General features: G+C 37.1%; 1 protein-coding gene across 1 annotated transcript in view; it reads right to left on the bottom strand.

The window, feature by feature from the left end:
• Positions 1-970: 970 nt before the first annotated feature.
• Positions 971-21,762, bottom strand: part of LOC115221252 (dynein heavy chain 5, axonemal-like) — a 275,949-nt gene continuing 255,157 nt past the window's right edge. Inside the window, exons 58-60 of the mRNA XM_036510602.1 lie at positions 14,713-15,082; positions 9,728-9,880; positions 971-1,934 (exon numbers count right to left, since the gene is read on the bottom strand). Coding sequence (XP_036366495.1) covers positions 1,539-1,934; positions 9,728-9,880; positions 14,713-15,082 — 919 coding nt within the window. The 3' untranslated portion in view covers positions 971-1,538. The remainder of the gene's footprint in view (positions 1,935-9,727; positions 9,881-14,712; positions 15,083-21,762) is intronic.

The following is a 21,762-nucleotide window of genomic DNA, read 5'->3' as shown; positions in this document are numbered from 1 at the left end:
AGTGGTAGAGTAATATGCTTTATTTAAAGCAGCAGAAAATTCGACAAAACCTGTTACTCTGAGTTTCCCGTTGCCGTTCATCGGACAGTTTTGATTCTAGCAAAAACTGTCCGATGAACGGCAACGGGAAACTCAGAGTAACAGGTTTTGTTGAATTTTCTGCTGCTTTAAATAAAGTATATTACTCTACCACTGGTATTTGAGTACTCTTTTTTCCACCTTGTTTCACATTTATGTGTTTACTCCGGTGTATATATATATATATAAATGTGTGTGTGTGTCAGCAAGCATGTTTAAATCACTGCTTCAACCAAAAATACCTTGTGGTATTTGGTTCCGTATTGGTTATGCCTTTTTATGCCCAGATCAGTTTGCTGTTCTACTTTTAGAAGTTGATAAAATAAGTTCAAAACATACACTGCAATAATTCTATACATCCACCATTCCTCCCTTTAGTAAGAATTGTTTCTAATTTAGGTACACATGATAGGATGGAGAATGTCAAGTACCAAACTTCATCCATAATTTATTGGTCTACTAGCAGTATCGCCCGGCGTTGCTCAGGTTTGTAAGGGAAATAACTATATAAGCATTTTTAGAGAGTTACTTCCCTTATATAACCCGAGCATAAATCATTAAAAATGCGGAAAAATGATGGTAAATTTTTTTTTAAATCGTAGACTCATCGTAGACGCGCACTAATACCCAGAAGCGCTCGATATGAATGACGACTATAAGATACCCACTTTTGGTTAAACTGTACCGCAAAATGTGGGAGTAGTTAGGAATCTAAATCGGAGGAGACAGAGTCTCACACACACAACTTCAATTTTATATATAAAGATTTGAGATTGTAATAAAAAAAAACACTCACCCAAGGTGTCTCACAATGAGATCAAACCCAAAACCACTTAAATGTGAACCAAACTTAACCACAGAATCATACCTTTGCTTGTAGGATCACACAAAACAAGTCATCCAGTTCAACCTTCTACTGTCTCAGCCACCTCCACAGAAATTCTGTGACATAAATTTTTATTGGAAAATTTAATTAAATATGGACAAAAATCTTTCTTTAATATCTGTTTGCTACAATATCAAACAAAATGTAATTTTAATAGTCATCCATATATCACATTTAACTTAAATACATCATTGAAAGCTAGTAAATTTGCCTTTCAATAATGTGTTTACATTAACTATGATGCATAGATGACTATTTTAATTCAAATGTAGTTCTGCTTAAGCAAAGAAATCTTAAATTAGAAACAGTATGCGAGGAGGTTCTGAAAAGTTCATGGCTTTGGTTAAAAGAAAAATACAGAAGGATCAGTTAGTTATGATTTCATTCAGCATATTCCTCTCTCAGATTCACACACTTATAGCAGCAGTCCTTAAGTTTTTCTAAACCCTGTAAAAGAACTCGGTATGGTTGGGTCTCCGACCAGGCCTTTCGTGATAGCCTTAAGGCCAGGAACTTTCCAACACCTTCTCATATGTTCTGACACATAAGTCTGCAGAATCGTCATTATGTACTTTCACTTAATATCACAAAGTAAAGCAACTCCTCTTTTCACCCACTTATCCGCAGAATTGTTTTCCACTTTAAGCGTAACACTCGCCACATATGTCAAATCAGTACGACAGGGTTTCTTGTAAATGGGGCAAACATACGTTTTGCTATCAACTGGTCGTGGCTGATTTACTGCATACATATGTATCACTGGCATTGGCTCGGAGAGAATCTTGGGTTTTGCCTCCTGGAGTCTGCCACTGGACCGGTCCCATCCGGCTCCTTCTAAATACAAACCATAAATGTAAACACCTTCTGAGGGAATAGTTAGAGTTTCCTCCTTCCGTTTTGTGGTAACATCATTCTGGAGATAAACACCGTCCAAGGCCCATCCTTTGTGCTTGTATTTCCGAGTTACTTCCTGAAACATGAAAACAATGGGAAATCAATATAGACATAAATATTAATGTAGGTGAGTGTGTGTGTGCATGCAAGTATGTGTGTGTGTGCACATGTGTGCTTGTGTGTGTGTGTTGTAGAATAAAGAGTAAACACTGAACATATCAACCTAATAAAAAGGCATTGAATCTTTTAGATGAAGTAATTTTTTTTTTACGGTGTGCAAGGATGAGAGAGTGAGTCTAATGTGTGAATAGCTCATTTTCACTATAAAGAAAACAACAAAAAAACTTTGTGCTAATCTAAGCATCTGCCAAGACCTTTGTCAAATTTGACAATGTGATGAGCTTCTGCACAATTCTCACCTACCAAATTTTACTCACAATGTATTGGTCAACCTAAGCCTCTGATTGATACAAACAACTGCCTAAGATACCATGTAATTGGATTGAACCTGGAAGAACCGTGAACATGAAGCAAACTTCTTAACAACACAGCTACACCTCTTCATGAAGATACAAAATTTGTATGAGAGAAGATGTGGAATGGAATGGATGGAAGCACTCCGTTGGTTACGACGACGAGGGTTCCGGTTGATCCGAATCAACGGAACAGCCTGCTCGTGAAATTAACGTGTAAGTGGCTGAGCACTCCACAGACACGTGTACCCCTAACGTAGTTCTCGGGGATATTCAGCGTGACACAGAGAGTGACAAGGCCGGCCCTTTGAAATACAGGTACAACAGAAACAGGAAGTAAGAGTGAGAGAAAGTTGTGGTGAAAGAGTACAGCAGGGATCACCACCATCCCCTGCCGGAGCCTCGTGGAACTTTTAGGTTGTTTTCGCTCAATAAACACTCACAACGCCCGGTCTGGGAATCGAAACCGCGATCCTACGACCGCGAGTCCGCTGCCCTAACCACTGGGCTATTGCGCCTCCATGAAGATGTAATGTTGCAATGTTGAGCTGAGACATTAATGGTGTAATTTAACTTGAAATGGTGTTAACACAGTACTGAAACTAATTGTGAGACTTGATACACTGGCAACATATTTCTTGTTCTACAGCACTGACCACAAGTAAAGATAAATTGACCGACTTTTGTGTAATACAAAATTTCTTTAATTCACAGACATGTAGTAACAGTAATGCTTTTTCTAACAGTATAAGAAAAGCAAAATTATTTGGTTTGGATCGCTTATGTTTTTTTTTTTATATTCAGGCAAACAAAAGCTGGTCTTATTTAATGAGAACTACAGTTAAATGAAAGCCTCTAAAGAATTAGTGAATATTATTGCCTGGAATACCACAGAAATTAATTCAAAGGCTCAGCTTTCAGAGCTACAGTTGTAATAATAATCATTATAATTCTTTCTAATCTAGGTACAAGGCTTGAAATTTTGTGGGAGGGGAATAGTTGATTATACTGACCCCAGTGCCTTCAGTCAAACAAATCGACCCCAGGACTTATTCTTTGTAAGCCTAGTACTTATTCTATCGGTCTCTTTTGCCAAACCGCTAAGTTACAGAGCACTGTACACAATTATTATTATTATTATTTTATTATAAACACACCAGCATCGGTTGTCAAGCGATGTTGGGGGGACAAACACAGACACACAAACATATACACACACACATACATATATATATACATATATACGACGGTCTTCTTTCAGTTTTTGTCTACCAAATCCACTCATAAGGTGCCATGCAGTTGGGACTGAACTCGGAACCATGTGGTTGGTAAGCAAGCTACTTACCACACAGCCACTCCTACGCCTTAATAATAAAAAATAATAATAATAATGGTTTCAAATTTTGGCACAGGGCCAGGAATTTTGGAGGCACAGTGCTGGTCAATTACATCGACCCCAGTGTTCAACTGGTGCTTAATTTATTAGATTTCTGAAAGGATAAAAAGCAAAGTCAACCTCAGTGGAATTTGAACTTAGAATGTGCAGACAGTCGAAATGCCACAAAGCATTTTTCCCGGCATGCTAACGATTCTGCCAGCTTACTGTCTTTAGAATAATAATAATAATAATAATAATAATAATAATAATAATAACAATAATAATAATAATGATAATGATAATAATAATAATAATAATAATAATAGTAATAATAGTAATAAAAATAATAATAGTAATAATGATAATAATAATAATAATAGTAATAATAATAATAATAATAGTAATAATAATAATAATAATAGTAATAGTAATAATAGTAATAATAATAATAATAATAGTAATAATAATAATAGTAATAGTAATAATAATAATAATAATAGTAATAGTAATAGTAGTAATAGTAATAATAGTAATAATAATAATAATAATAATAATAATAATATAATAATAGTAATAGTAATAATAGTAATAATAATAGTAATAGTAATAATAATAGTAATAATAATAGTAATAATAATAGTAATAATAATAATAGTAATAATAATAGTAATAATAATAATAGTAATAATAATAATAATAATAATAATAGTAATAATAATGATGATGATGATGATGATGATGATGATGATGATGATGATGATGATGATGATAATAATAATAATAATAATAATAATGATGATGATAATGCTATAGACTCAAGTCTTGAAATTTTGTGGTAGGGGCTAGTCTATTACATCAACCCCCCAGTGCTCTGATGGTACTTATATTACTGACCTCATAGAAGAGGCTTATAGTCAATTAACTTGACCCGGAGGAAATAGAAGACAAAGGAAACTGGAATTAATAGAATGATTTTAACTTTGGACATAATGGGTTGTAACTAGATACCATAATTATGAGAGTCAAATTCTTCATTGCTTCCACCACTCTATTGCTTTCATTAATAAGTGTTTATCACTTTGACACAAGATATGTATATATATCTACTGCGCAATAGCTTGGGCAAGTGTCTTCTGCTCTCTCTTTGGACTGACCAAGGTCTTGTGGATGTGAATTTGGTATGAAAGGCAAAGTTGACTTTGGCAGAATTTGAAATCAGATTATAAAGATGAACGAAATGTCACTATTATATATATATATATATCAACAATTGAGGGTAAAATTAATTAGTTATTAATCAATTTCACCAAGTAGTGTTCAGTATGTAAAAGGACCATTTAAGGCGAATTCAAAATATTACATTATATAATTAGGGCTTAGTAAAATAAATTACTTTGCCACATACTGAACTTTCTAGAAATGCGCATTTTGAATTTGTTAGTACTGGCAGTCTGAGCGTGTTCATCTGAGGTGATACGTCGCCGAAGGGTATGTTCTTCCTTTTAGTGCTTCCAAATCCAAATTAAGAAATGTTGAGCTGACGAAAGAAATGCTGAGTTTATTTGGCTAATCTAGAAACGTTAACGTTCTCAAATGATCTTTGTACTTGTGATATTTTTCTGCTTTTACCTCCATACCTTCGTGAGTTATTTATGAGTAAACATTATCTGAGAGAAATTTTCTTAAAGTAGTGGAAATGGCTAAAAAACTTTTTGGCTGCTATTTCTAGAAAGTTCAGTATGTGGCAAAGTAATTTATTTTACTAAGCCCTAATTATATAATGTAATATTTTGAATTCGCCTTAAATGGTCCTTTTACATACTGAACACTACTTGGTTAAATTGATTAATAACTAATTAATTTTACCCTCAATTGTTGATATTATAATTCATTTCTCTCTGTTCTATTGCTTCGGTTCTCACCGTTAAAATATATGTTTACTAGATAACCCACGTGGGTGGAAGGGGAGAGAGCAGGAATCTTCGCTTGCGCATTTTGAATTTGTTAGTACTGACAGTCTGAGCGTGTTCATCTGAGGTGATATGTCGCCGAAGGGTATGTTCTTCCTTTTCGTGCTTCCAAATCCAAATTAAGAAATGTTGAGCTGACGAAAGAAATGCTGAGTTTATTTGGCTAATCTAGAAACGTTAACGTTCTCAAATGATCTTTGTACTTGTGATATTTTTCTGTTTTTACCTCCATACCTTCGTGAGTTATTTATGAGTAAACATTATCTGAGAGAAATTTTCTTAAGTAGTGGAAATGGCTAAAAAACTTTTTGGCTGCTATTTCTAGAAAGTTCAGTATGTGGCAAAGTAATTTATTTTACTAAGCCCTAATTATATAATATATATATATATATATATATATAATATATATATATATATATATATATGTATATATATGTATGCATGGTTAATGCCAGTACTGCCTGACTGGCCCTCGTGCCGGTGGCACGTAAAAGCACCCACTACACTCTCAGAGTGGTTGGCATTAGGAAGGGCAGCCAGCTGTAGAAACTCTGCCAGATCAGATTGGAGAGTAGTGCAGCCTTCTGGCTTGCCAGTCCTCAGTCAAAATCGTCCAACCCATGCTAGCATGGAAAGCAGACGTTAGACGATGACGATGATGATGGCATACATATGTATATATATATATATATGTGTGTGTGTGTACATGTACTCTCTCAGACTTTATAGATCTGACAGCAAACATGTTAGCCAATACTTCACACAAAAATCCTAATTAGAAAATAAAAATAACATGTCGAAAGTTGCCACAACATAACTAAAACAAACAAAAAAAAAAGAAGAAAAAACAATAATTTGCTAGGTATAGGAGTGGCTGTGTGGTAAGTAGCTTGCTTACCAACAACTTGGTTCCGGGTTCAGTCCCACTACATGGCACCTTGAGCAAGTGTCAGCCTCGGGCTGACCAAAGCCTTGTGAGTGGATTTGGTAGACAGAAACTGAAAGAAGTGCGTCTTATATATATGTATGTGTGTATATGTTTGTGTGTCTGTGTTTACATCCCTGTAACTTAGCAGTTCGGCAAAAGAGACTGATAGAATAAGTACTAGGCTTACAAAGAATAAGTACTGGGGTTGATTTGCTCCACTAAATGTGGTGCTCCAGCATGGCCACAGTCACATGACTGAAACAAGTAAAAGAGTAAAAGAATAAAAGTGTACTGCAAGAATTATCATTAAAGTCAATGAGATGGCAATATTGTTAACACACCTGATGAAATGCTTAGCAACATTTCATTCATCTTTATGTTCTGTGTTCAAATTCCGCCAAGGTCAACTTTGCCTTTCATCCTTTTGGTGTTAATGAAATAAGCACCAGTTGAACACTGGGGTTGATGTAATCAATAAGACACTTCCCCCAAAACTTGAAGCCTTGTGTCTGCAGTAAAGCGGATTTATGCCAAGGCTGCTGACTTGGCAGACACCCATAAAATTATTAACCATCTTACTAACAATAACTCCTGAGCACCTTTTCAAACTCCACCTGTCTAACACCCATGGACATGTTTACAAAGTCAGAAAACAGCACAGCTCCCATGACTTTCGGAAACATTTTTTCATGCTAAGAGTTGCTGGAGTATGGAACAAACTGCCAGCATCAGTTGTTAGTTGTCAGGGCACTGCATCCTTCAAGACTTCCATGCTTCCTGAGATTCGCCAACACTACGCCTGATTTTCTCCCCTCCATACACATGCAAGCATGTATCTGACTCACACACTGTTCACTTTCCAGACATTTGTACATTACTGCATATGCTTTATATGCACTTTTGACAAGTTGTGGTGCACCTGAGCACTGTATACAATAATTTCATTATTATTATTATTGAGTGAAAGAGCAGTGCATGCCATCAATGTGACACTGGGGTAAAATGTACGAAGCCCAGTATACTCATCATGACTACCCGTCGGATAAAGGTACACTAGGCACATGCATCAAAACCATATGTGCGCAATATGGTGATCTCATATCAAGATAAACACCACATGAGCTTGTAGGTGGGGCCCAGTTAGAATTTTCTTCTGGTCAAGTAACCCATCCTGCTCAAAAGGTCCCTGAGTAAGGGTTGTTTAAGGATGTTGAACAAAACACCCATGTTTCCAGAGGTGAATTATTCAAACCCCAAAGAATCCCTCTCAACACATGGCTATGATGCTCCCCCACTACTTCTGCTCATGGTCAGAGATGCACATATCGTTAACCACTAAGGGACATGCTCAACTGGTTACGGTCAAACAACTGACAAGCAAATCTGTGGTATTGAGCAGAATATTTGCTGTAGCCCATCTTTTATACCAAGACAAAACAATGTACATGATAACACTTCCAATCAGTTAAGATCAGAAGCCATGAGAGCCACTGTCTGGCACTGCATCAGGGCATTTATTATTATCATTATTATTATTATTATTATTATTATGTGTGCATTTCATTTATGTGTGCAAATTTAATTGACTAAAAAGTTTTTTAATTAGTTCACTGCATCAGCTAAGTTATCCGCCATTTAATGATAATATTATAAACATGCTTTCTTCACATTTTAGAGTACTTGACCCAGATGCTTACAAGCAACATATGACCTGCTAACTTGTTCATGCTTTTGCTAACTGACACACATAACAATATAGTGTGAACTCTATGTTTCCGTCATGTTTATTTTTAACCTCTACTGACAGCCTTAAGGAAACACACTGGTGTCTTATATGAAGTTAATTTGGCTCAAAAAGCAAAAAGCAAGGCCATGTAGGGGGGCATGGAGTTATGTACAGGGTGGTGTTCATGCAAAGAGTTCAGGCCATTTCTGGTCAAGAGAGACCTTGAACCGAGCGGTCGTCGGCATCTTCACCATCTCATCAGGCAGCTTATTCCACGGATCTGCAGCCTGGACGGGGAAAGCCCCTCTCCTTCGATTGAGATGAAATCGTCGCAGATAGAGCTTTTCGGAGTGACCCTGCAGCCGACGCTCTGGAGCAGGAGTGAAGAACAGCTCTTTCGAGAGGTTACACTTTCCGCTTATGATGTTGTGAGCAAGAATGAGATCACCACGGCGTCGTTGTTTTTCTAGAGAGTGTATGTGTGTGTGTGTGTGTGTGTGTGTGTGTGGTGTGTGTGTGTGTGTGTTGTGTGTGTGTGTGTTTGTGTGTGTGTTCCCTAATACTGAATTCAAATTTTGGCACAAAGCCAGCAATTTCAGGGAGGGGCTTAGTCGATTAAATTGATCCCAGTGGTCAGCTGGTACTAATTTCATCATCCCTGAAAGTTGACCACAGTGGCATTTGAAACCAGAATGCAAAAAGACAGACAAAATGCTGCTAAGCTTTCTTGCCTGGCATGCAAACAATTCTACAAGCTTGCCAACTTGTTTGTGGTCTAATATAAAAAAAATGGCTGTGTGGTAAGTAGCTTGTTTACCAACCACATGGTTCTGGGCTCAGTCCCACTGCGTGGCACTTTAGGCAAGCATATTCTACTGTAGCCTCGGGTCGACCAAAGCCTTGTGAGTGGATTTGGTTTACAGAAACTGAAAGAAGCCCGTTGTATATATGTATATATATATATGTATATATATATATATTATATATATATATATATATATATATATATATATATCACGTGATCACGTGACCGACCACGCTATCAGATGTTGCTACACATCGCTGGTCACAATGCACTTCGCACTGTTTTAGCCTTCAAATGACACCACCCCGCTGGCTAAGCAAGCAGGCCAATATACATATATGTGTGTGTGAGTGTGTGTATGTTTGTGTGTCTGTCCCCCCAACATCGCTTGACAACCGATGCTGGTGTGTTTACATCACTGTAACTTAGCGGTTCAGCAAAAGAGACTGATAGAATAAGTACTAAGCTTACAAAGAATAAGTCCTGGGGTCGATTTTCTCGACTAAAGGCGGTGCTCCAGCATGGCCACAGTCAAATAACTGACTGAAACAAGTAAAAGAGTAAAGAGAGCATTTAGAAAAAATCTTACTTGTCTCATTGCTGTTAAAAATCCCTGAGGGTTGAAAAATCCAGTCATCCAGAACGCAGCTGGTCTTCCATCAAAACACCAGCTACGGAATTGAGTATTTCGATCACTGAGTTCAGTAAACCAAAATCCAAGGTTGCTTGATTCCCAGGAAATCTAATTTAAACAAATGCAGAGGAAAAGACAGAAATTAAATGGACGCAAAATTAGAAGAAAATAAAAGGTGTTTTGAGCCATTTTATTATTAAGGGTTGGCTGTGTGGTAAGTAGCTTGCTAACCAACCACATGGTTCCGGGTTCAGTCCCACTGCATGGGATCTTGGGCAAGTGTCTTCTGCTATAGCCCTGGGCCGACCAAAGTCTTGTGAGTGGATTTGGTAGACGGAAACTGAAAGAAGCCTGTCGTATATATGTATATATATGTGTGTGTGTGTTTGTGTGTCTGTGTTTGTCCCCCTAACTGAAAGAAGCCTGTCGTATATATGTATATATATGTGTGTGTATGTTTGTGTGTCTGTGTTTGTCCCCCTAACTGAAAGAAGCCTGTCGTATATATGTATATATATGTGTTTGTGTGTCTGTGTTTGTCCCCCTAAGCATTGCTTGACAACCGATGCTGGTGTGTTTACATCCCCGTCATTTAGCGGTTCGGCAAAAGATACCGATAGAATAAGTACTGGGCTTACAAAGAATAAGTCCCGGGGTCAATTTGCTCGACTAAAGGCGGTGCTCCAGCATGGCCGCAGTCAAATGACTGAAACAAGTAAAAGAGTATCTGTTATTTGCTTTCTGTTCTGTTTTGTTTTTTTAATATATAAAACAAATATAAGGCAGTGAGCTGGCAGAATCATTATTACTTATTTCTTTACTACCCACAAGGGGCTACACACAGAGGGGACAAACAAGGACAGACAAACAGATTAAGTCAATTATATCAACCCCAGTGCGTAACTGGTACTTATTTAATCGACCCTGAAAGGATGAAAGGTAAAGTCGACCTCGGCGGAATTTGAACTCAGAACGTAGTGGCAGATGAAATACCTATTTCTTTACTACCCACAAGGGGCTACATACAGAGGGGACAAACAAGGACAGACAAACAGATTAAGTCGATTACATCAACCTCAGTGTGTAACTGGTACTGGTTTAATCGACCCCAAAAGGATGAAAGGTAAAGTCGACCTCGGTGGAATTTGAACTCAGAACATAGTGGCAGACGAAATACCTATTTCTTTACTACCCACAGAGAGGACAAACAAGGACAGACAAATGAATTAAGTTGATTACATTGACCCAGTGCATAACTGGTACTTATTTAATCAACCCCGAAAGGATGAAAGGCAAAGTCGACCACGGCGGAATTTGAACTCAGAACGCAACGGCAGACGAAATACTGCTAACCATTTTATCCGGCGTGCTAACGCTTCTGCCAGCTCACTGCCTTGATCATTATTACCACACCAGACAAAATGCTTAGTGGTATTTCGTCCATTTTTATGTTCTGAGTTCGAATTCTGCCACGGCTGACTTTACCTTTCAAGGTGGATAAAACAAGTACCCATTGGGCACTGGGGTCAAAGTAATCACCTCATCCTCTCCCCTGAGCTTACTGGCCATGTGTCAGAAGTTCAAAACCAATATATGCATATAAATCCTAAATGTGGAATTGAACTCATGACCTTATGTTCAGGGGCTGAATACCCTAACCACTAAGCCATATGCTTTCATACTACTTATGACCCAGCTGCATCAACATCTAACTGGTATTCATTACAGCGATGAGCTGGCAGAATCGTTAGCACACCGGGCGAAATGCTCAGCAGTATTTCGTCTGCCACTACGTTCTGAGTTCAAATTCCGCCAAGGTCGACTTTGCCTTTCATCCTTTTGGGGTCGATTAAATAAGTACCAGTTATGCACTGGGGTCGATATAATTGATTTAATCCATTTGTTTGTCCTTGTTTGTCCTCTCTGTGTTTAGCCCCTTGTGGGTAGTAAAGAAATAGGTATTTCGTCTGTCTTTACGTTCTGAGTTCAAATTCCGCCGAGGTTGACTTTGCCTTTCATCCTTTTGGGGTCGATTAAATAAGTACCAGTTATGCACTGGGGTTGATATAATTGATTTAATCTGTTTGTTTGTCCTTGTTTGTCCTTTCTGTGTTTAGCCCCTTGTGGGTAGTAAAAAAAATAGGTATTCATCACAGCTGAGAAAATTGGAGTAATGTGAAAGGAACAAATGTGCTGCCAAGTCCAGAAATTGAACACACAATCTTATGGTCGTGAACAAAGCACTCTAACCAGTAGGTTATGCATGTTCAAAAAATTATAGAAATAATGGAAATAATGTATAAGCTGTAATATATTAAGAGAAATATGTTTCCTTCAATCAAACAATGAAGCTGTTATATTCTAGACAAATTATTAATTTGATTACAATCCTTCAACTATTCAAACATTTATCAGATGACGTTTTCTTTCACTTTTATCAGAAAGAATCGCAACACAACATTGGAGAAATGTAAAAAAGGGAACTACCAAAAACAGAAGAAAAAGTGGTGGAAGGGTAATAGAATAAAAAGTGAAGACTATAAACTGATGTTTTGAAATAAATATAGTTGGCATTTCCTATAAGAATTTCAGAGAAGTAAATTGATCTGTTTATGTATTTTGAACAAACTTACAAGCATTTTATCATTTTATCAGACTAGTAGCGTATATGTTTTGTGTTCCACATTAAACTATTTGCTTTAATGCTCATATATGGGATGCTGCTGTTGCTATACGCACATACATTCCAAACTGCATCTAAACAAATACTATGAAACTAAGGTCATCTTTTACTCCTAAATATTCAACATGCTACATCTAGCAACTTGATATACTGTAGTTTTTTTTTGGGGGGGGGGGGTTAATCATTAGTTCTCATCTTACTAATTCATAATTTGGTTTTTATTCCATTCTTTCAAACAAACTGCAGAAAACATTTTCCTAAAATTGAAACAATTTAGAACCATAAATATATATATACATTTGAGTGTGTGTATGTGTGTGTTTGGGTTTGTTCCCTACCAACACTTGACAACCAACCAGTGTTGGTTTGTTTTCATCCTTGTAACTTGTAAGTGGTTTAGCAAAAGAAACTGATAGAATAAGTACCAGGGTGGATTTGATTAAACTCTTTGAAGTATGACCTCACATGTTCCCAGTCCAATGACTGCAGCAAGGAAAAAATAAAAGGCATATATATATATATATATATATATCACATGATCACATGACTGACCAGACCATCAGATGTTGCTACACATCGCTGGTCACAATGCGTTCGCATTGTTTTAGCCTTCGAATGATGCCACCCCGCTGGCTAAGCGAGCAGGCCAACAGAAGAAAGAGTGAGAGAAAGTTGTGGCGAAAGAGTACAGCAGGGATCGCCACCTCCTGCCGGAGCCTCGTGGAGCTTTAAGGTGTTTTCGCTCAATAAACACACACAACGCCCGGTCTGGGAATCGAAACCGCGATCCTACGACCGCGAGTTCGCTGCCCTAACCACTAGGCCATTGCGCCTCCATATATATATATATATATATATATATATATATTATATATATATATATATATATATATATATATATATATATATATATATATATATATATATATATATATATATATATATATATATATATATATATATATCTGTCATTTGTAAAGATAATATGAAAATAAACAGTAAGGCAGCATGCAGGCAGAATTGCTACCATTGCCAGGTAAAATGCTTGGTAGTATTTTGTGTGTCTTTACATGCTGAGTTCAAATTGTGCTGAGGTCGACTTTGCCTTCCATCATTTTGGAGTTGATAAAATAAGTACCTAGTTGAACACTCGGGTTGATTTAATTGACTAATTTAATAGCCTCCTCCTCCAAACCTGCTGGCCTTGTGCCAAAATTTGAAACCAATATGAAGACAGACAGAGGAAAACACTGAAGAACAAAAGATAAGCTTCCAGTGTCCCAATTGTAATAAAGTGGGTTTAATTCCTAATTGATATCATTTCATTTTACTTACTCTCTCAATATAGGAGTTTTATAAAATCCTTTTCTGCTATAAATTTATGCTTAAATAGGGCAGGTTTCCATGGTGCATATATTCCCCACTGAATAAGATTCTTATAAAACTACGGAATAATAATAATAATAATAATAATAATAATAATAATAATAATAATCTCTCTCTATATAAACGGCAGTTTGTCTGTCTGTGTGTCTGTGTGTCTGTCAGGTTGTACCCTCACCCTGACCACGGCTTTCAACCGATTCTGATGAAACTTGACACACACATAGCCCAATGTCATAATTCAAAACTAACTCAGCGAAAATTTTGAAAAGTTCCCCCAGTTCTGAAAAAAATTGATAAATTCGACATGGGGTCGAGAATCTAAGCTTTTTATTTGCAACACATTTTCTGTTGTAGTTTTCGCAACTTGCAATCGATTTTGACCAAACTCATGGTGAAGCTTAATGTTACCCTAAGAAACTTAATTCTGATGTTAGTTTTCCATGCAATACCTTATCATCAGAAAAAATCGATAAAATCATGCCATTTTGGGAAATCACGTTCAAATTCAAGATGACATATTTTCGACAATATCATTCACAAATTGGCAGGAATTTTTTTAAAATTCACAGCGAGCATCATGTCTGCTCCAGGGGCTCTTACATACCCGGGCAATGCCGGGCTATGCTGCTAGTAGATAATAATAACAAGAGCACTCAGAGAGCGCAAGCCTCTGCCAAGGCAATACCAATGTGATTTTTAAAATGAGAATATCTGAAATAAACTTGACTGCTCTCACAAACGAGAATATTAGAAATGAATCCAACAGCTCTCAAAAATTAAGCAAAAAATAAATATTAGAAAAATAATCCAGAATCCTTGTCCGGTACTGGATCGATCCCAAAATCTAACAAGTTACTAATCTGCAACTTACTTTTTGCCAATAAGATGGTATTCTTGCATTAAACATGGCATCTAAAGCATGCCTCAGGTGTTCATTCATGATTATTGCTCCATCAATGGCCAGTTTTAGGTCTAGCAATGTATTTCTGACGGCAGTGATAACTCGTTGCATCCGGTCGATTTCCTGTCGTAGGAAAATATTCATTGGTTCTAAGGCTCCAACCTTTTGGAGCTGAGCTTTGACGTCGAACATAACATAGTCAGCAGGAAGGCTTTCAAGCATATCATTACTTATGTTGTAAACAATGGCTTCTCTAGTTTCACCGCTACCACTACTGCTGTCTTTTGGTTGAATATTAAGAATTGTGTCCAGAATTGACTGAGCTGTGTTACTTGAATATCTGAAAGGGATTTAAAAAAAAAAAAAATTTTTTAATTAAGATAAATATTGATTATAGTGTTTACATAATTAGTTAGTGACAACAGAATTAGTGATTACACACATACACACAAACAGAGTGTCAATCAAACAGATAGGCATCAAAAGTACATAGATAGATAGGCAGGTAGGCAGGCAGGCAGTTAGACAGATAGGCATACAGACAGACAGACAAATAGACAGCCAGATAGATAGACATCTGATAGATAGATAGATGTATAGACAGGTATTTGATAGATAAACAAGCTGATAGGTAGATAAAGTTTGACTAAAATTCTCCAAGGTAGTGCCCCAGCATGGCCACAGTCTAATAACTGAAACAAACAAAAGATAAAAGATAAAGAAATTATATATATATATATATATGTATATATATATATATATACAGCCCTTACATGTATATGTGTGTGTGTGTGTGTGTGTTTATATATATACTATTTGCCAACATAATACGGCTGTCCCGAAAGGGATGATGTTACTGTTGTTTTATCCCCAAGAGATTTAGAAATAATAATATTTATATATACATATATATATATTCAAATGTGAATTAGATGCCAACCCATGAACTAAAAACATACACACACTTTGTGTATGTGTGTTTGATTTTGCTTATATATACATACATATATATATATATAGTCCATGATGATGATGATAATAATAATAATAATAATAATATAATAATAATAATAATAACAACAAGTGCAAACCTCCACCAAGGCAAAACCAGCATCCTCTTAATGATTAGCCAGAGATGATTTTTAAATTGAGAATATCTTAAATAAACTCAACTGCTCTCACAAATGAGAGTATTAAAAATGAATCCAACAGCTCTCAAAAATTAAGCAAAAAAAAACCAAGAAAAATAATCCAGAATCCTTGTCCGGTACTGGATCGATCCCAAAATCTAAAATCAGTTCATATGAGTCAGGAAGCCAAACATCCCTGAAAGTTTCATCCGAATCCATCCAGTGGTTCTTGAGATATCTTGTCCACAGACAGACAAACAAACAAACAAACATGACTGAAAACAATTCTTCCACCTTAGTGAAGGCAAAGGTAATAGTAATAATAATAATAACAATAACAATAATGGACTCTCCTGTCGGTTTCGACATGAGGATCTGACAACCTACGTTTTCTTTGTCAGTCAAAATTCTTATGTCAACAGTGACATTTAAGTCCCGCCAATGATTTGCAAAGAAGCCAACAGATGTTGCAAGTATGAGGATTACAGGTCAATGCAGGCAGTATATTTGCAGCTGCTTTTCTCCTTTGCCTTGCACCCCTACACTTGTTAATGCTGGTTGCAACAAAGCCCATTATATATATTAGGTCATCAAGTATGAAATTTGTAGAAAGGCAAAAAAAAAAGTTTGCTAATGTTTTATAAATACAAGGAGTAGTTTTATTCATCAAAGTATGCACCCATATTGTCAATACACTTTTGCCATTTCAGCGGTAGCTTGTAAAAGCCTAGCAATCTAGAATCAATAAAATTTTGGAAGGCCTGTTATACAGCATCACTGAAATTAAATTTTTTCCTATCAAAAAGTCATCCAAATTCTGGAAGAAGTAGTAGTCAGTGGGGGCAAGATCAGATGAGTATGGTGGATGATGGAGAACTTCAAACTCCAACTCCTGTAGTTTCAGCAATGTCATTTTTGCGATGTGTGGTCTGGTGTTGTCTTGCAATAAAATAGGAGTGGATCTGTTGACTAATCTAGGCTATTTTATTTTTGTAAGTTTCTGCATCATTTGGTCCAGTTGGTTGCAGTATACATCGGCCGTGATTAATGAGCCAGGTTTAATGAAATCATAATGGATCACACCTGTACCAGACCACCAACACACACCATCAACTTCTTTTGATGAATTTTGCTTTTTGGACCGTGTTTTAGTGGCTCGTCTTTGTCCAACCATTCTACTCTAGCCACAAGGCCTAACATTTTGGGGGAGGGGGGTCAGTTGATTAGATCAACCCCAGTGTAGAACTGGTACTTAATTTAGCAACCCTGAAAGGATGAAATGCAAAGTCGACCTTGGCAGAATGTGAACAGATGTAATACCACTAAGTATTTCACCCGGCATGCTAATGTCAGGTGAAATACTTAGTGATATTTCATCTGTCTTTACATTCTGAGTTCAAATTCCGCCAAGGTCGACTTTGCCTGTCATCCTTTTGGGGTCAATAAATTAAGTATCAGTTGCATACTGGGGTCAATCTAATCAAATGGCCCCTCCCCAAATGTTTCAGGCCTTGTACCTAGAGTAGAAAAGAATATATATATAAATTCGGGTGATGCACAGTTGCTGATTTTGCAACAAGCTAAAAGGCTAGTTCTAATGGGCTTTTTTCAGTTTCTATATACCTTATTCACTCATGAGGATGTTGTAGAAGACATGTGCATTAGGTGCTATACTGTAGGACTGAACTCAAACCTTTATGGGTTGGAAAGCAAATTTCTTAACCACAAAGCCTTACCAGCTCCCTATTTTGAAATTTAGCCCTCATACATCAGAACTTGCAAAGCAGATATTGTTTATGTGCGTGTAGATATGATTCGTGGAAGCGCAATGGCCCAGTGGTTAGGGCAGCAGACTCGTGGTCGTAGGATCGCGGTTTCGATTCCCAGACCGGGCGTTGTGAGTGTTTATTGAGCGAAAACACCTAAAGCTCCATGAGGCTCCGGCAGGGGATGGTGGTGATCCCTGCTGTACTCTTTCACCACAACTTTCTTTCACTCTTACTTCCTGTTTCTGTTGTACCTGTATTTCAAAGGGCCGGCCTTGTCATTCTCTGTGTCATGCTGAATATCCCCGAGAACTACGTTAAGGGTACATGTGTCTGTGGAGTGCTCAGCCACTTGCACGTTAATTTCACAAGCAGGCTGTTCCCTTGATCGGATCAACCGGAACCCTCGTCATCGGAACCGACGGAGTGCTTCCAGATATGATTCAGTAAGATGTATGTAATATGCGAATATACAATATATTTATCTTTTATTTTTTTATCTTTTACCCATTCCAGTCATTAGACTGTGGCCATGCTGGGGCACCACCTTGAAGAATTCTTAATCGAATGAATCAACCCTTGGATTTAAATCTTTATTCTATTTGTCATTTTTTGTCGAAACTGCTATGGGGATGTAAACACACCAACACCGGTTGTGAAGTAATGGTGGGGACAAACACATACACACACACATATATGACAGGCTTCTTTGAGTTTCTGTCTACCAAATCCACACAAGGCTTTGGTCGGCCCGAGGCTATAGTAGAAGACACTTGCCCAAGGTGTCACATGGTGGGACTGAACCTGGAACCATACAGCCACTCCTGCACCTATATATATATAAAGGGAAAGTTTATGAAAATAAAACAAAAGACGAAGGCAGGTGGTGTACAAACAAACAGATGTATTAGTATAGCGCTCAGGAATAGAAAGTCTTTTACGTTTTGAGCCTACGCTCTTCTACGGAAAGATACACAGAAAAAACAAGGAGAGAAAATTAATGTGTGTAGTGGCTATATATATATATATATATATATATATATATATATATATACACACACACACACACATGCACACAGTAATCCCTCAACTATCGCGGATGTTACTGTTACGTTCCAAAATTCCCCGTGATAGGTGAAAATCCATGAAGTAGAAACTGTACTGTACCATGTATTTCTTTTTATTATTTTTATAATTTATTTGTATATATTTATTTTATTTAAAATGCAAAACACCACCACAGGTGAACCGACGTAAGATTAAATAATAAACCATGATAGGTGAACTACAACATGGCAAGGGATTACTATATATATATATATATATATATATATATTCTTATTCTTTTATTCTTTTACTTGTTTCAGTTATTTGACTGTAGCCATGCTGGAGCACCGCCTTTATAGTCGAGCAAATTGACCCCAGAGCTTATTCTTTGTAAGCCTAGTACTTATTCTATTGGTCTCTTTTGCCGAACCGCTATGTTACAGAGACATAAACACACGGTGCTGGGGGGACAAACAGACACACAAACATACACACACATATATACATATATATAGATATATGACAAGCTTCTTCCAGTTTCCATCTACCAAATCCACTCACAAGGCTTTGTTTGGCTCAAGGTTATAGCAGAAGACACTTGCCCAAGGTTCCAAGCAGTGGGACTGAACCCCATGACCATGTGATTGGTAAGCAAGCTACTTACCACACAGCCACTCATGCACCTATATATCTACACATATACAGGGTAGGCAAAATATCATACAGCAAAACATTTGGCATTTTCTTTATTGTACATTATTAATACCATTATTCAGTGCAATATATATTAAATGAGTTTAATTCTGGTGCATGACTTTTGGTCCACCTTGTGTATGTGTGTGTGTGTGTGTGTGTGTGTGTGTGTGTCTGTGTGTGTGTGCGTGTGTGTGTACACATACGCGCGTGCCAGAAGCAATTAGTATAGCGTGCTTAATGTTGATATACTGTTGAAAGAATAGGAACTGCATGAACGTATGTAAGCAGGAATATGGCCATGAAGTTGAGAAATTTGATTCAACATCTTGTGAACCTAGGCTCACACCCATTACAGAGCACTTTAGACAAGTGTCTGTTTCTGTAGTCCTTGGATTACCAGAGCCTTGTGAGTGAAAGAGGAAACTGAAAAACGATCGTCGTGTTTATATTGTATGTATATATATATAGATATATATATATATATATATATTATATATATATATATATATATGTACTCTTTTGTTCTTTTACTTGTATCAGTCATGTGATTGCCGCAATGCTGGAGCAACGTCTTGTATATATATATGTATATATATATATATAGGCGCAGGAGTGGCTGTGTGGTAAGTAGCTTGCTAACCAACCACATGGTTCTGGGTTCAGTCCCACTGCGTGGCACCTTGGGCAAGTGTCTTCTGCTATAGACCCGGGCCGACCAATGCCTTGGGAGTGGATTTGGTAGACGGAAACTGAAAGAAGCCTGTCGTATATATATATATATATGTATGTATGTGTGTGTGTTTGTGTGTCTGTGTTTTCCATCTAGCATTGCTTGACAACCGATGCTGGTGTGTTTACGTCCCCGTCACTTAGCGGTTCGGCAAAAGAGACCGATAGAATAAGTACTGGGCTTACAAAGAATAAGTCCCAGGTCGATTTGCTCGACTAAAGGCGGTGCTCCAGCATGGCCACAGTCAAATGCCTGAAACAAGTAAAAGAGTAAAGAGTAAGAGTATATATAAATGGATGAATGAATTATCCTTTGTTTATAGTTAACATGGAAAATTCAATAAACAGTTACCAGGGTAGCAAAATTCACGCAAGTATCAAGGATGTAGCGACCTATTCAACTCCAGGTTAATGTGCAGTAATTTGTGTAGTATAAGTAAATAAATGGAGTTCTTTTACTTTCGACATATGTTTCGAAGACAACATTGGTTTTATTCCAAAGGAATAAACTGTGTAAAATGCAATCTTCTCATCAGGAAAGAAAAAGAACCTTTTTCAACAACATGTCTTGTTGTTGAGATAGGTTCACAGAACTCTCAGATTTTTCAAGTCTATTTTACTATTATCAACATTTGCTCGTTAAACTATGATTAGCAGATCCTCTTCCTAGTTCGAGGTGCACCTGTGTGTGTGTGTGTGTTTTTGTGTGTGTCTGTGTTTGTCCCCCCAACATCTCTTGACAACCAATGCTGGTGTGTTTACGTCCCCCGTAACTTAGCGGTTCAACAAAAGTGACCGATCGAATAAGTACTAGGCTTACAAAGAATAAGTCCTGGGGTCGATTTGCTCGACTAAAGGCAGTGCTCCAGCACGGCCGCAGTCACATCACTGAAACAAGTAAAAGAGTAAAATGCTAGTTTCCCTGCTAAATGCTAGATGCAAAAGTTTCTGCTGCACTACTTCAAATTAAATCGTTAATTTAGCATGAAAAATTCCTACCATAGGCCGTGGATGGTCTGTGTAAGTAGCTTGCTTACTAACCACACTGTTTTCCGGGTTCAGTCCCACTGTGTGGGACCTTGGGCAAATGTCTTCTACTATAGCCTCGGGCCGACCAAAGCCTTTTGAGTGGATTGGTAGACGGAAATTGAAAGAAGCCCTTGTATATGTATGTATATATATATATATATATATATAATAATATATATATATATATATCTATGTCTATTGTTTGTCCACCCAACATCGCTTGACAACCGATGCTGGTGTGTTTACATCCCTGTAACTTAGCGATTCGGCAAAAGAAACCGATAGAATAAGTACCAGGCTTACAAAGAATATGTCCTGGGGTCGATTTGCTCGACTAAAGGCGGTGCTCCAGCATGGCCACAGTCAAATGACTGAAACAAGTAAAGGAGTAAAGAGAGAGTAAAGAGTAATTGGTAATACAGTAATGAACACTAGCATTTAAATGAGTCATATCTAACCCAAATATTTTGTCTGTTTTATGTTCATACTAGCCACATGTGGCATCTCATACCTAGCCTGCAATGTTATTCTTAATATATATAATCATATTATCAATTTTGAAGCTTCAAAATAATGCAAAATTAATGAAAAATAGTGTGGATGAAAAAGCCTCAGATTTACAG

This window comes from Octopus sinensis, linkage group LG18 (genome assembly GCF_006345805.1).
Source record: "Octopus sinensis linkage group LG18, ASM634580v1, whole genome shotgun sequence".
Taxonomy (NCBI): domain Eukaryota; kingdom Metazoa; phylum Mollusca; class Cephalopoda; order Octopoda; family Octopodidae; genus Octopus; species Octopus sinensis.
Note: the sequence above shows the minus strand (reverse complement) of the source record. Positions and strands in the feature narration are given on the sequence as shown.